The 17,129-nt window shown below is 44.4% G+C and overlaps 1 protein-coding gene across 1 annotated transcript in view; it reads right to left on the reverse strand.

The window, feature by feature from the left end:
- LOC107186911 (adhesion G protein-coupled receptor L4-like) overlaps positions 1-17,129 on the reverse strand; it is a 52,132-nt gene that overhangs the window by 9,866 nt on the left and 25,137 nt on the right. The window contains exon 2 of the mRNA XM_015574874.1: positions 7,952-8,057. Within this exon, the coding sequence (XP_015430360.1) occupies positions 7,952-8,057 (106 nt within the window). The remainder of the gene's footprint in view (positions 1-7,951; positions 8,058-17,129) is intronic.

Below are 17,129 nucleotides of genomic sequence, written 5' to 3' on the forward strand. Positions count from 1 at the left end.
GAACATTCCGAAAATTCCAGCGAACGTTGTTGTTTGTTCATCGACGATGCGACGCACAATGGCCCACAATCAAAATTTAGCAGCTCGGACGTTTATTTAGTTTCAGCGATCAACGCTTTTGAAGCTTGTAATTTCACCTGAGCAGAAGTAGATAAACGAACAAATTTTTATCAATTCCACTGTGCGACGTCAAGTTTTGTTTGGAGATCGAAACGTGCGTGACACCGATGTTGGATCGAAAATTGCTGCAGATCCGAGAAATTCCCGCGGAAACGAGAAAAGACGAGTTAAGCACCGTGACTCGTTAATTCCAGCTGCGTGTATCGGAGACAGGAGCAACAAAAGGAGTTGATCCTGTTCTGTATTTCGGAGCAAACGGGGGAACGTGTGCCGTTGAATTTTCCGTGACGGTTCATTACGTCCGGCTTTGATCCTGTTCTCCTTTCGCGTCCTCGCGAAAATCCCACTAGTTTTTCTCCGAATAATCGATCTTCGCTACTCCTCCTCCGGCTGCGTAAATATTTGCGCGCTTCGCGTACTCCTTGATCGTTTCCTTGGTTCGAGAGGGTCGAAACACGTTGGCTCGACCTTCGACCGGTAATTGCGATTCGCGAGTTCGCGAACTAGACTGGATGTTTTTCTTTTTCGAAAAAAACCGCTGGACCATGTTCCAGCTCCGGTAATTGCACACGCACGTTAATTCTCCAGGGAATCTGGAGCAAGCCGCGATTAGACGGGACGAATTGTGGCGCAGCGGCTTTGTTCGGTTTAGAAGTTTGGTCACGATGCGCTCACGGTTTCAACGAATAACACGGTTCTTTCGAGCCTCGCTAATGCCGTGGATCGTGATTGGAACGCCCAAGCGGATCGGTACGTTTGACGGACAATCACGGACCCGGGAATAAATGACCGATGCTTCGATTCCGTGCTGTCGCGACCCAACGAATAAACGAAGGAAGAATGAACCTTTCCACGGTTTAGAATCATCGAGACGGAACGTCGATCAAGAACCGTGACTTTAATCTCCGATATTTGATTTCTTGGATTCTATACTCGAGATACGCTGTATACTCGCTTTCAGTTACGAAGGTAGTGGAAACGTTCGACGATTCTCCGTTCGATGCCGTTTTCCTCGCTCACGAGACTTTCTTTTTCTCGGAAATTCGAAAGGTGCGAAGAATTTAAGACCCAAGTCCGATTAAGGGCGATAAAGCGCGATAAAGTGCACCGTGAAAAGAGAAACGGCGCGGGAATCGTTTCGCGTTGGTATTCGCGCAAATAAAACGCGCTGGTCGATGGGAAATGCACGCACCGTGAAAGCTGCATTGTCGACACATAGAATCATAAAAAAGAAAAACCAATCACCACCGAGAGCTCTCGTTCGATATTAACTTGACGAATTTAAACGGGACACTCCTCTGCCCTCTTTCGTTCGATGATCACGATTTACGCCCCTTTGTTGCGCGTTGCCCAACGGTAAAACCTACCCTCTAGCTTTCGCGAATACACGGAATGGAACGCCTACGAAAGAAAACGAGCGTGCCATGACTCGTTGAGTCAACGCGCGCGACAACCGCGTGCCCCCGATAAAGTAAACCTCTCTTTTTAACCGTAACATTACGCGAACGTGTACGGTATTTTCAAACATTCTGCCCGTTGACACGGTTCGTCCGCAGTCGCGGCAGAATCCAACGTTTTCGTGAAACGAAATGGAAAGCAAGCGCGCCGACGTAAATTTTCCTCCCTTTCCAAGGGATTCGAATGGCTGCGCGAGGACGATACACCCTTTCGAGCAACACGCTGCGAGAAACCGTGGATCTCACGGATATTCTTTGGATCGTTGAGATTGTCTGCTCGAGGAATTGCAAGTTGACTCGAAACAAACGTATTATGCTTGTTAAAGAAGGTATAGAGCAACGATCGTGAGAATTACAGCTGCCTCGGGGTGAAATGCCGTGTCTTTTATCGGTTTGCGCTTTCCAAGCCCTCGAGAAACTTTCCCCCAGGGGATATTCTTCGTGTCGGAAAAAGATGAAGAAAGTTACGATGAAATTTTCAGAGTTCCTTCTATCGACATGGGAACATTCGGAAAAGTTCCGAGGTTTCGTTTTGTTAATTTCAGTTACGCGTTTCGAAGAAGTTCGTGAGAAAACACGACGGGGGATAATCATTTTTCGGAGCTTTTTATACGAGGGAGGACGACAACGTCGAAGGGTGGTTCACACGATCGTGGCAGACTTCGACAAATACTGTTGATGAAACAGCGCGAGTTTCGCCGGGGTTCCTCGTAAATAATGCATACTATTCGAACAAAGTTTTCAGCTTTAGTCGGACAGCTCCGTGAATTTATATTCGCGTTAAGGCGGCGAAAGCTTCGATTCACCAAATCTTTTTTCCCACGCGTAACCATATTCTTCAATTTTTTCTCTACTCCCGGAGTCTGTAAATACGATCGCAACTCACTTTTCTTACGATCGCCGGCGAATCGACAATCATACAGAGACGCATATTTCTCGTTTATGTTTTGCACTACGTGTTAAAAATCTTGAAACCCAAACTTCCTTATATACATACATATGTACATTACTGTTCGTAAGTCTTAAGTCATTTTGCACTTCGATCTTATTTTCACAGTTATTCCGTTTCCTTTTTTTCTGTTATTATCCAATGTTTCCCATGTCACAATGGATTGTCACGTTGGAAACAGAGATTGATGAAAATATTCGCTCACGTGCCGAGATACTAAGCGGTTATTTCGAAAGGAACGTTCCTATCGTTGGATTCCGTGGCATAACGCCAGACTTTTTTATGTTACGTGGGGGAGCAAGTTTCGTCGTCTTTGCGGGGATAGAAAATTCTCGGTTCAGCGACGCGTATCGTCGGAATATTCAATTTTTTAACGCTGCCGCCGATATCTTTGAAAATACCAGTTTGTAGTCGAGGGAACCGTGTAAAGCTGACTGGCATATACTACGCGCGCACGTTGGTCTCGGCAGACTGTTTTAAATGGCGAGCTGGTTCCCGACGTTGAAAGTCGAAAAGCATACCCACTGCATTGCGGGCACTCGAGTTTGCTCGGTAACTCGATTCTCGATTTCAGTCGAACGAAAACATGGAAAATTCAATCGAGTTCGGTCGAAGTTTGCACGTACGCGTTTCTCCTTTTTCTAGACATTGATCCCACGAACGAACGAACAATCTCGCGTGTTCTCGGCAACGGTTTTATTCTTCTCGGTCTACGCACCGACCGAGAGTCGTGATCACGAAGATACAGGTGAAAACGACGGCGTTAGTCGAGCCCCGTATCGTAACGTTAATATCACCAGCGGGCGTCGTTACCGGAGCGTTATCGCGATATTAATAGGAAACGGGGGAAAACGATCCCCTTCGTCCCAAAGGGGATTTAAATCTTTCGGCTAATTAAATCGCTTACCCGAAATTCTCGGGCAACGATCCCGCGCTGATACAGAACCGACAGGCTAAGAAAGCAGACGTCGAGAAAGTATCGTCGAAGGCACGTCGCGGGGCATATTAAATAAAACGAGGGGAAGCCGGTAAAAGGAAAATGAAAACACGTAGGTAGATAGGGGGTGGACGAGGGAGATTAATACCGAGCCAGGGTCCGGGTTATACGTTATACGGTACGTCGGAAAGTTACGAGGCGTAGGGGCACTCGCGTAGTTCCATTAAAATCTTCCACGCGGCGTTTACTAACCCTTATCTTCGTATTCAGGGTATATCCGCTCCACGAGCCCGTAAAACCAAATTCCCTCGATACGCCCGGCAATACGTCACGTTCCGAGATCCACTCGGTTGGATACAGCGTTGGATCGAGTGCACAGAACTCGGAGGAACGAAAAACACAACGGACACAACTGATTCCTTGTCTACGTAGCTCGACACAATTAATCGATTCGAGTGCTATATCGCTGAACGTTCGACTATGATGGTCGAAGAAAATTTATTCTTGTTCGAAATGGAATAAAACAAGCAGACAGGATTTTGATAGCTACCCATTTCCTTCTAGCTGGAAAAGTTATTTCACGGCTACACGAAACTCTAACCCGGATCGACAATTACTGGTTCGCTGGAATATTCGACGGAATAGCAAACGCTACGGTAGGTTACCAACTATGTAACCACTGTCCGACCATTAGAGATAGCCAACTGGCCGTTGGCTGACCATTAGCGAGCCCTGCTAAACCACCGACTGACATCTACTCACCGCTACTTCACGATTACTATCTATTACGATGGCTACACCATCGATCGTCAATCAGAATTAAATGATCTTGTAATATTAGTATTTACGAGCAATGACTCCGAGCCTCCGTACACCGTCTCGCGTCACTCGTATCTTCATGTTGCATCGTAGAACATTCTCCGATCGAATAATTACCCAGCGGAATCAGGCGAGTCGAGCGACGGGGGCTACGATTCCATCCATCTTCTCGGCGTGGTGCTCGAACGTCTCGATTATGGTGTTGCTCTAACGAACCGAGATCGATGGAGTTCCCATTCCATTTATATCTTTATCCAGATCCGACGCAATTGCGTTTACGAACCCGAGAGAACCAAGAAACGCCAAGGTAGCTGAAACTTGGAATATATTCTTAGGACCGCGTGTCTTAGCTGCCAGCTGAAATTTTCCGTGTATGTACCATCTTTTCTGGTGTCACTGAAATATTCCAAGTCCTGACTCTCTCCAGTAATAAGAACCTACGAGAATGGATGGCCCTCTGAATATTTTCCGACACAGAAACGGGGAACTTGGAAATTTAAAAACTTCTATTCGTCCCTTAAGGTAACTAGGGTTTAATATAGAAACGATTCAACTAGTTTCTCGAATAGTTAGCGTACTTGGTATCTACAATGACATTTTAATATGTAATCTCAGTCCTAGATTAATAATCCAAATAATGTGTGTACAAGTCAATACGAAAATATTTTTATTGAAATCGATCTTAGAACGATCTTTTTCGTTGATTTGCCAAGCGAATAGAGTGCGGATTATTCCATGCAATTGATTACAGTTCCATCCCCTACCGGGGATTTGTGCAGGTTGGATCGTACATATAATTCGCGTCGCGAGGAATAATTAGCGTTTTTCTGTCCCTTCTCTTTCGGACTCAGAGCTCGAGTTCGCGGAGATTATTTTATTTACGAGCGATATCCGAGGAACAAATTTCACGGGGAAACGCGGACTGTAATTGAATCTTTGTAATCGATTTTCACCTCTTTCCTTCGGACAAACGGGAAAAAATGATCCGTTACGATTCAATTTCGTCGTTCCGAGTCAGCTTTCCTCGTATATCGGGAAATCGATGTTCGTACTGCAGGAAAAATTAATAGAAAACCAGTGCTTCGTTTTTTGGTCGACGAAATTACCATCGCCAACGCCGTGAACGCGACCACGTTCAAGAAACGGGCGACTTCGACCTGAAACTTAGAAGGAGTTTGCCTCGGAGCAAATTCAATGGTTTTCGTTTCCGTTTGTTTCGGGCCAACTTTTTGGTCGAAATCTCCAACGGTGTTGGAATTCTCCTCGTTGTGTCGTGTCCGTGTTCTGAAGAATGGAAATAGACTGCGAATCTCGTTAGAGAAATACATAGAATACATAGAAACAGTTCGTTCTTGAGTACCGAAACCGGTAACTGGAAAATATTTTTCATGCTGTCGCCGCGTAACGTACCGTTCTTGCTCGATCCTTTTGAGGCGACTCACGCTTCCGAGACGAGATCATTAGATTCCTTGGAGACGCCAAGGCGCTAAGTGCTCTCCGACGTACCGAGCAAAGGTGTACACGGTCGGGACAACGTATCTCCTTCCAGGCAAGCCTTGGAAACCTCACGAAACGTTTCTATTACTCTCACCGAGAAGAGAAACAGCCGTCGAGGGAAAACCGTTCGCACGAGCTCGAAAGATTTACATTTTATAAGACGACGCCGAGACCCGAAGCTTCTTTCGATTCCCTTTCGTCCATCTCGGTTACCTTTCGACGCGACCACGGGAATTCTTCGTCGCAGAGCCGAGCTTAAAGCAGTATTCTCTCGACTGGATAGCGTCAAGAAATGAAACGTGGATATTACGTTTCAACGTTAAACGGACGAGACAGTGGTTAAGTCCGAGAGAATCCTCCGCATCATGGCAGCGCCGACTTTCCACTTAGGGAAGATTCAGCTCCATATTTTGGGAGATTTGCAAACAACGGCGGGCATTCAACTGGGCTCTCGCGAATAGCTAGACGCGCAGGAACAGTTCATTTTCGTTACGACAGTAGCTGGTCCCGCGTTAAGGTACTTAACTACAAGTATACTATATGGCAGAGATAGGAAAATTCATTACCTGGATAAAGAGTCTCGAATAACGAATAGAAGATAGAAAAGTACCTCGTCATCATCAATTGATTAAACGTAGAAATTTCAATTTGTATTAGTGTATCTGGATAGTATATGTAGATACTCTGGGTATCAATCCGTATCGATACAATTAAAATATATCGTCATCATTACTCCCGATCTTTATTTATTCCAGCTCGTCCTGAATCCATGCACTTTTCAAGTTCTACGATATACCGAGCCAAGCTTCTTTTTTCTCTCGTCGAGAACACGACTCGCCGTTCGTAATTTATCGAGCTGCCTCAAACCTCTTCCGTTCCGTTGATTTCTACTTCTCGTGCGCGAGAAACGCGCGAATCCGTGTTAATTATCCCGTGTGCCGGCAATACTTGAGAAAAATCTCGTCGTTCGTACAACGATTTCCAATGAAAAAAACCAACGGAAGTGTTTATCGTCCAAATACTCTGGTTACTTAACAGTTGGTTAGGTTGCTCGACTGTGCAGTTAGGACCTTACTCTAATTTGACGAAGAAGATTCACGATTCGGTCGCGATGTCGTCGAGAAAGCTCTTGAATTATCCATTCGTTCGCGATCCGCGGTTCTTATTTATGTACATCGTTTAATCAAGCACCGCATCGGAATCCGTGTGAAACTTCGAAATTGGATTCGTGAGGATCTAAGGTTCTACAGTTGGTCGATCACGGCCACTGATTAAGAGGTCTCGCGAACTTGGTCGAAAGCAAAATCCGAGGGTCGAAGTTACGAGTCTCGAAGAGTCAATTACGCAGGGTTTGAGCACTTTAAGCGCTGGAACGGTTGTTTGCTACAGATGCGAGAATACCGGTGCAGGAAAACGCTGAACAAACACGTTGTTTCATCGCGTTTCGCCAAAATCTGGATTACGTTTCGCTCTGCCGTATTATACCGCGAAACCAAATACGACACGAGGATTAAACCAAACGGTCGTAAGCTTTTGTCCGCGGAAATCTTCTTACGAAATTTACTCTCGTCTTGTGTTTACAAGCTATTAAATTCATCGTTCGAATCGAAGACGCGATATAGGTATACACTTATTGTGCACCAACAAGGGTGGCCAGCATTGCTTATGTATGAAGCGCATAAACAGTTCCGAATAAAATCCAAATCTATTTATTCTTCATCGTCACACATTTTCCACCTTCGTATCTCCATATCAATTGGATTTCTTATAGACTTCAATTTTATATTCCATTGGCTTTTCTTTTGCATACAATCAAATTCCATTTCTCCTCCCTCCATGTAATATTTCCCTTTGTCCTCGATAATAAATTTATTATTACAATCGATCGATCGAATTCATTCGGTTTATTGCAAATGTTTTATCGCGGTCGAGGATTATGCAGTCGGTTGCACCACGTATCCCGTACAAGAGCATGAAAAACTTCAAAGTTCGAAAAATAAAGTCGACCTGTCGTTTCTAACTACGAAATTATTTTTTTTTTCTTTTCAAAGGAACTCCAGCTCGTTTCTCCAGTTTCTCGCGCGATCGTTCTCCTGGCGATTGGGTCGAGTGGCGTCAGACCCGAGGGAAAAGGGGAGAATTCTTTCTTCGGAGGAAGCTGTCGAAACTTACCTGAACACCACCCACTCCAACGATGAAGAGCAGTTGAACCATGAAGAGGGCTGCCAAGAGATTCATAAGAGTCGTGCCTGCCAGGCTCCTCAAGTCCGAGAACAGGCTGAAACACAACGAGCTTTCTGACTGTCGTCGTCTCGGCGAAAATTTAGGTGACGGGGTCCGTTTCCCACGGTAATTTACGATAACGCGAGCCTTCTGCGCAAAATTGGAAATACACGGGAAACGTGTTTCTTCTTTTCCCTGTTCAAGTAAGCTAGGTTGCCGAAACATGAAACAGAAGTGAATTCTTTGCCTCGCTCGGATAATTTCAGGAGTTTTGTGAGAACACCTGTGTCCTGTATTTTTTACAAACTTACTACCAAGCAACATTGTGTACAGACGAATAATAATTATATGTAGTACGAAAACAGCAGAAATATATTAGGTGTACGCATCAATAAATAATCCACTATTACCCCTGTATACTTCTGTATTTCTATGGAAAGAAGATTTTTTATTACTTCAAGATTATTTGTTACCGTTTCTCATAATTCCACACCATTTTGACCGAACAAAAGATCGGAAAGACATACTGAATTGAAATTGTATCACGACCTTATTGTAACCATAGTAGATTACTTATTGGAACACCTAATACATATTCGAATCCGCGTACGTCGTCCATTGTATTCTCGTGGAAGAGAACAATTTGCATTCGTTCGTCCAATAGTGTAGCGAGCAGGGAAACGCAAAATTCAATTCGCGTCGAAGAAACATCTTCGTGATCATCTGTTTCTTTTGTAGCGTTCGGCTCAACGGGTATCAAAGATTTACAAAAGAGAGAGGGGGAAAGAAAGAGAGACAGAGAGAAACATGTACACGACGGGATAGAAATTCTCGAAGGAAATTCGTAGAGAGTTCGAGGAGTTTTCACGATTACGACAGGCGTGAAACGCGTTGCGTAACAGGGACGATACGGAGTCGACGATGGATAGGAAAAGTGGCCGAGGGGTTCACACGAATAGCTTCTCGAGTAATTCGTCGAGTATGAATAATTCATAAATCACACAGAGTGGTCGAGCTTGGTCAAGGTGAAACTGTGCCTGCGCGCCGGCTGTACATACACGTCCAACCTTCTTTTTCGTTTGCTCGCTGAATCGACACCGTATACGTATCATGAAATACCATTGATTTTTTTTCGTACAAGAAAACATTCCGATGATCTGATAAGTATTAAGTTATTATGTAAGATTATTTGACCAAAACGTCGCAATCATCGACGGAAAATTAATGTTTTATAATTGTACTCGAAGGTTTTAATTTCGCTTTGAATTAGATTTCCACGAGGCTCCGTGATCTCTGCGGAAACTGCATAAATAATGCATCTACGTACATACCAGTTTGTTTCGCGTTACGTAGCTCTCGATGTTTCGGAAGGAACAGTCGTTGGTCGTGGTGTTAACGTTTTCAACGGATTTGCATGTTGAGCTTGTCGCGAAACCGAGCGTCGAGATACACACGAGAGACCCCAAGAAAATTTCAGGACAGAGGGAAGACACGAGCGACGTTTACGAATATTTGCCAGGGTAACCGTATCGAAAGCCGGAAGCGAAAAGGAGGACTAGGGGATGTGGAAGTTCTTTACAGAGAATGTTTGTCGAGAGCGACGAATATGGTTTCTCGATGGTTGGATCGAAGATCAACCGAGCCACTTCCATCGGGAACATCGCGAACAATGTTTCTTGTTAAAATTCAAACGAAAACGAGCGACCTCGGAGCCTCGGAATTTGTTTGATCTTGGAAGCATACATGCCTCGATCGTCCAATTAATTCTCGGCTGTTAGAACAAGCTCGACTTCGAATGATCGCGTCACGAGCCTCGCGTCGATTTCAAATTATTTGCATCTTCTCTCGTTGTTCGTTTCTGCTTTAAGACAAGCTCGTTATTCATCGTTCCAGCGTCTACGAGAGCAAACCGAATACGAAATGTCGTTCCTTTGATATTTGAAAACGTTTCGAGATACGTTACGAGAACGATTCGAACGGAGAAACCGAAACTCGAAACAACGCCAACGGGAGCAAGCCGATTCCGGAGAACAGCTTAAGCAGACAAAAGACGACTGTTTCGATGTTACAGTGCTATACATATGGACGGGGTAAACTTCTCGAAACATGCGCATCTTTGAGGATCGATCGACGAAGACGGCGTTGCATACTTGTCGACTCATTTCCCATTGTTAGTGAAGCCGATGCCCTGATCCAAAGAGTTGTTTTTGACAAATGAAAAGGGAGAACACGAAGGGATGGAATGAAGATGAAACGTGGAAATGCGAAGCCGCGGTTCGTCGTTTGGATCAGCCGATAAGCAACGATCCGTACCTACACTTTTTATTAAAATTCCTTCCATACCAAAGCCATATTTCCGTGGAATTCGTATCGACGTCGAGCTTGTCGATATTCCCAACGAATACGAGCTGCGTACGTAGCCGGATTTCGCAAACAGATCGTAGTCGGAATAACGTTCGAAGAGAAAAAAAGTACCTTTGGACTCGGCTGACTTCCGTTCCATCTCCTTTGCGACGGAATTTACTATTCATCGGTTCGACTAGGTGTTCCTTGCGCTGATCAGAGCCAGTCACCGCCTCTTGTTTTCCGTTTACGAGATAAACGGCCGGCAAATAGGTTGGTTTGTTTCTGGGAATACGCCGCGATTCGATTCTTCTGTCGTGCAGTTTCGTGTATTTTAATAAAGTAACCATGACACGGTTTGCAACAGTTACGGTTAAAATATGAAATGAAAGATAACGAAGACATTTAAAACGCATACTAGGAGTATTCTTCGACTGTGGCAAGACATGTCGAATAATGTGTGTAACACACAGCCACGAAATATTGGTACCAAAGTTCATAAAATAACTATCGATAAAAAATTGAAATTATTTGTTGCAAAAACACATCCTATTAAATGTTTCTACGGAATACACATATATTCCGAACGCCCCTGAATTCGATGGTACACGGGGGGGAAGGGGCAGAAATGGTAATGCGCGCGCGACCGCGGGAAATAAGCATACTCGGGAAATTGCCGAGAAACGTCCAAGTCCGAGGCCTTTATGGCTTGGGGAACCTTTAAATTTCTTCCTGTTCGAGGGCCCGACCTCCCTAAAAGTCTATCGACGATTTCTCGTTCGACTTGTGAATTATTCATTCGAACGAACTTTGAACGGTAGACCCTATCGGGTAGAGGAATCGCGAACGAAATCGTAGAAAAGGATTACCCCAAGCTTCCTTCGTTTGTGTCCCTTCGAGACAAATTTCTCCCCTCCTCTCTTGCCGCTGGAACGAAGCCGGAAGGGAGATTGGTCTACAAAAGAATTCTCGGAGAATTCAACGTGCTCCAATCGTTGAACGCGAAGGAAATTTTACCGATTAACCAGAGGGTTGGCAACGTCACTCCCGACTCGTTAGCTTCGAATAATTGCACTCGTGTCTTTTTTCTTTCCATATAATTCAGATAGCCCTCGAAGGTTTCGTACTAACTTTCGAAAACACGTCGGAGTATCAGCCTTTAAACGGGCTGGCCGGAAGCTCGAAAGTCGCGTAACTCAGTCGGGTCGTTCTATCGATCAACGTCTCAAAAGCCAGCCGAATACGGTTCTTCGGCGAATTTCGTTTCTTTCTTCAGCCCAGAGCAATTCGTCGAGACGACAAGCTTTTTAACCGTCCCCTGCGATTCGAAACGTCATCGGTAAAAAGTGCCAGACGAAGATCGATCGATCGATTAGCTAAGATTTATGAATCCTGTGTTTCGAGGGAGTTCACGGAACAATCGTGAGTCGCGACATCTATCGAGAGTGCAATCTCTCCGAGGGATAAGTTTTCCGTGAAAACTCTACCATTTTCGCTTCCAACCCGTTGCTTCGCGTTCGCGGTTCTGCGCTTCTTTAAGCTTCGGAAGCTACGCGAGCGATCAAATCCCTGATTCGCCTGCGAAGAATCAAGTTGGGGCGGTGGTCTTTTTTACGCGAGCGTAAAAAAAACTCGCTGTTGTAGCGACCATTGCAGATAGAATACATTTTATCGCGTCGTATTCGTTACATTTGCAACAAATAAATATCGTGCAAGGTAGTATCGAGCAAGTAAATCCTTTCTTCCTCCATTGTACATTCGTATCTTTTGCCCATTCTTCTATTCTTATTGCTTTTACCATTTTCGCTGCTTTTTTATTTCTTTTACTAATGTTATTATAGCTGTATTACGTGCTTCGATTTCTATAACCCCCTTGTATTTAAATGAATTACATATGCATACTAATATTAGTAATATTATCGTAAAAGCTGTACAATGAAAGTAGAATTCGACTTCTCGACACGTCGTAATGACTTGCACGCGAGATTAACCAATTCAATTAAAGATGCATTTACAGGTTCGAATAATTAAACAAATTTGCTCACATGAACTGAGTCGCTGTATTCCATTTGAGAACCGTTTACACGTTCAAACAATAAACTATAATTATAATTAGTTATTACAATTAAACGATAAGAAAAATAACGGTAATTATTTGTCAGGAGCGTTGGCTTCCATTAAAACGCAACGACTTGTTTGCTCAAATGTGAATGCACAAGTCAATTTGCTTAAATTATTTGAACGTATAAAAGGACCTTAACTTTCGCAAAGACAAACGACGATCGCGTTGATTGTATCTGCCCACATCGATCACGTATAAACAAAAGCCAATATCGTTCGTTTCGAGTTTTTACCAGTTATTTCTCAACCAGCAAAGTTGGTGGCTGTGTCCAAACGCTCGAAGACATTTTCATTAGAGAATTCGAATGATCCCGAGGATGTCACGATTGCCTTCTGGCGATCCCCCACAATAGCCCCTACCACCGAAAAGCCGAGGAAAATTACTTTGATCGATTGCACGCGATCCAAGAGGGTCGGGGCCGAAGTTCTTGCGGTCGGAGACTCTCGGTCGATCCATGATTCGGCTCGGTTCCCGCGCCCGCGATATCCAAACTTTCTCGCTCGAAAGGCACGTTGATTCGATTCCTGACGAGCTTCCGAGGACATCGTCGTCGCTCTATTTATACCCATCTAGAGTTCCAAAGTTTCCGATTCGCATGTATTCGGTCGACTCGTCGCCGAGCGATAAGCGTTAAACTCGTCGAATCGCGTCGGAACTTCGATCGGCTGCCTAAATTCGACGGGGTTACTCGAGGGAACTTGAATAAGTTTTTCGGCGTACCCAGACAAATCCAACAAGAGCACAACGGGAGTGACGGTACAACCGTGAAACTTATTCCGCTCCCGTGAACCATGAAAATCGTGAATCGCGTGGCACGGAGTACACGTCACTTAGAACGAACGACTCGAATAACGCGTAATCCGTTTTTCGATAAAATACATTTTCGCGTGTTCACGCGCTTCTTCCCGCGATTCCCGGTAATCTCGTTTCGAGAATTAAAAACACGCTACGGTGAGTTGTCGTTGCAACGAAATCGTTCCGAAATTCGAAAAGAACGGCGAAACATTTCGTGGATAGGTAGAAGGATTTCGTTTATGAAACTCTAACGAAAGTAGAAGCGTTCTGTTTTGTCTTCAAAAACTCGGAATTGAAACTTTCGAGTGGGGATCCAACGACGTAAAAACGTTGTCGCTTTGCGAACGAAACGCGTAAAATACCTCGTAAAATGCTCACGGACAAACGATACCGATATTTTATGGGAAAACGGACCAGGATAGAGGGAGCAACGTTGCAAAAGATTCGCGAGTGTTTGGTCGCGAGTTCGCAAAGACGTGCTTGAACGAAGTTTCTCTCTCGAAAACCTTCCAAATCTCCTTAAAAACTCTGCTCGATCGCAAGGGTATCGCGCCTTTAAGTCTACATAGTCCGGTCTAACAAGAGCATGAGCGACAAAACTCTTTACCTGGTAGCCGTAATCTCGAAAATTTCCATATTATCAGGTGCGTTGACTTTTCCCCTAATACGCATTCTGGAAAAAGTGACAGTTTTTGTCGTAAATCTGTGGAGGAACAACCAAATTGAACGTGAGTGCCGAGTACATGAAAAGGTTCGAAGCAGTGTAAACTTGTACGCTTATAATGTCAAGGAATCATCGTCCATCTCCCCCCGAGAAGCACGTCACGAATCGAGACGACACGACGATCGTTCTTAAAATGGAATTGCTGTATGAATATGCAAGAGTAGTCGATAGTGTGCCAAGAAGATGTATCGCTATATTACAGCAATATTAATACTAATGCATACCTACTGAGACAAAGTGAGTAGAATACGTCCAACTTTTCTCATAACGATATGATAAGTAATTTTAAAAATATACCAGACCTACTCTCGTCAGACACATTCTAAATCGCTCCCCCCTCTTCGTTTCTCCGTCTCTGTTTTTTCGTCGATGCACGTCAACCGTTTTTTCAAACGTTGCACCTTTTTTCTCCCCAAACTCGAAAAGACCTTTTGTGTTTCGACGAACAACGCGGATTGGGTCGATTCTTGGATGAATTCGAGCGAGAACACGATCGCGTTCCCCTCGTTTTTACTTTTTGCGTTTCTTTCGCTCGTCGCCGGCGTCTTTTCTCCGGATTCCAGAAAAATCTCGAGGCTCCTTTCAAATTCCGCCCCTTTGAAACGGCAGCCAGTAGGAATAAAAGAGCAGCCACGCCGTCGCGATACGAAGGGGCACGAGGAGTTAAAGCAACGTTATTGTCGCGTTCTCGGAGCGGCATTAATTTCGCTGTCTCGTTAACGTCGGTTCCGGGACGATAAGCGAGCATTTCGTCGAAACGATATTCGTTGGATGCAAGAGCCCGGCGCGCAGCGTCGAGTTGAAAGGAAACTCGGGGGTGGGGGGCGTAAATGACAAAGAAAAAAGAAGATCGCATTTTTTCGTGAAAAAACCCGACGCTGTAATTACGATTTCTTGAAAATCTGGGACGCTGTGGTCCTTTATCCGAGCGGTGAGTGACTGTGAAGTTGCTCGGACAATGGAGTCGCGCGCTCGCTCGATTCTGTTCAACCTATTCGCCTCGCATCCATTCGTCCATTCATTCGGGGATATCTTCCGCGGTGATTAACACCGACAAAAACTCTCCCGACCCACGGCTAATTAATTATTTCTTCCAATTACCTCGGTCCCGTTGTCCCGGTTCGTCCCACTGTCGACGATTTCGCAACAGTTTCCGCGAATTATTCCGAACCTCGTTGCTACTGATCGAGCAAAATATTCTATAACAATAATATATATAACGGTGAATACTAGTTCCACGGCGCAATAAGTACGTAACGATGAAACGAGAAACACGAAACGCGAAGCCATTTTATATGAAATTCGACCGTGTCCGAAACCGCTAACCAACGAACGATGAAGTTTACGGAGCGGTAAACGGGAATATAATCGTCGCGAAAGTTTATCGAGATGTCGGAGAATTAACGACCAGCCGAACTGTATTTAGTCGACGCTCTTTACGTAAGTTGAAAACGGAAAATCGTGGAACTATCGGATGCAGGCAATTTTTCATGAAATCGCGCTCGTCGAGAACGTATTATGAAATCAAACGCAGAGCAGTGGGGACGCAAACGTTTTTATTACAAACTATGAATTTGCAATGGTGATCGCGATCGTGTCTGCCTGCATTTTGCATTTCCTGAGGGCTTTATTCCAAAGAGCAGAGCTTGTCCTGTTCATATAAAATGATCGTATCGAGGAAATTGCTTTGCACGTAAGTAAACTGTTTAATGAAAAAAGAAACCATAGTTCTTTAAACGGTGCAACATACTATCATTGCAATGCAGATTCGTTTTTTCATTCTTGATGGACGTTCATTTTAAATAAATATTATAAGCGATCCAACGTACGTACCGGCACGTTTTCCGTATAAATCAGTACGACCCATGAAGTAACTAACGCTCGTAACCTTACGCGTTTTCTTTAAATAAAATATGTCCTTCCTCGATCCCACATCTTAGGCTCACGATGTCGATACATTTTCGACAGTTCGATCGAGAAAAAGGGAAAGAAATCGTCGGACAGTGGAGTGTTTCTCGAAAAGATGATTGGACTAGAAGAAGGTCGAAACGTGCTTGATGGAAAAGTCGATTGGAGGAGAAAAGGGTCTACGAAACGAAGAAGAAGTTACCCCCGAATTCGACGTACACATCGGATTTACCAAAGAAAAGGCCGAGGTTTTCCCTCAGGCGGACGTGACCGAGTCGATAACAGGAAGAACAGTGTGCAATTAACCAAACACCGTCGGAATAACGATAAACCTCCGAGGGGACACGTATCCAGAAGTGAACCAACCGAAGAAGGTGCTAACGGGAATGCGGAGGGTAACAACGTGATACGGCGACGAGAGAAATGGAAGAGGGAACGCGAATTGACTGGGCTCGTTCGAATTTCAAAGGCTCTCTCGGCTTCACGGCCTAGTCCGTGTTTCATGACTCGGAACAAGTCGAAAAGCCTCGGGTAATTTATACTTTTTCGCTCCTCGATCTATTCCCCAAACGCTACCCTCCGTTCCCGACGGTTCGCTCGTATCACCGCGATATCTCTTCTGGCCGATTTCGTCTGACGTTTCGCGAATCGCTGATTCGTTCTCGACCGGACGTGTCCCATACAACGCCACGCGTGGCGTAAACAGCATCGATCGTATGCAGATCTCGGCCAATCAGGTCAAACACATTGTTATTTTCACCCTCCGTAGGCAATGTGTGTCGTTAACGACCCAGGCGAATTCCCATTTTTCCCGAACTTCGAATTTTTATTTTTATCGAAAAAAAATAAACTTTTGACTTAACGAACGATTGTATAACCTAGTAGAGACTTTGATAAGTATCCTAACATTTTCTTCAGATTTTTTAAAAGCCTAAAACGGTAAAAAAATATAGACTTTCGCATAAACTATCCAGTTTGCCTACAGAGTGTGAAAAAGAATGCTCGCCTACGGAGGGTTAATTTTTGAATCGGCTGTATTATTTAAAAACGTACTGGAGAAATTCTTGAAAGTTCCTTCCTTGGTCATCTATGGACCAAAATCGTATATTTACGTGTATTTAACAGCTAGAATTTCTGTCATTCTCGACGAATCCGAATGGGTCTATCGAGTTCGCGAAAACATGGCCGTTTATCGCCAAAGTTGCCTCGTCTGTCATCTCTTTCGATTCACTCGA

This window comes from Dufourea novaeangliae, unplaced genomic scaffold (genome assembly GCF_001272555.1).
Source record: "Dufourea novaeangliae isolate 0120121106 unplaced genomic scaffold, ASM127255v1 scaffold81, whole genome shotgun sequence".
NCBI lineage: Eukaryota > Metazoa > Arthropoda > Insecta > Hymenoptera > Halictidae > Dufourea > Dufourea novaeangliae.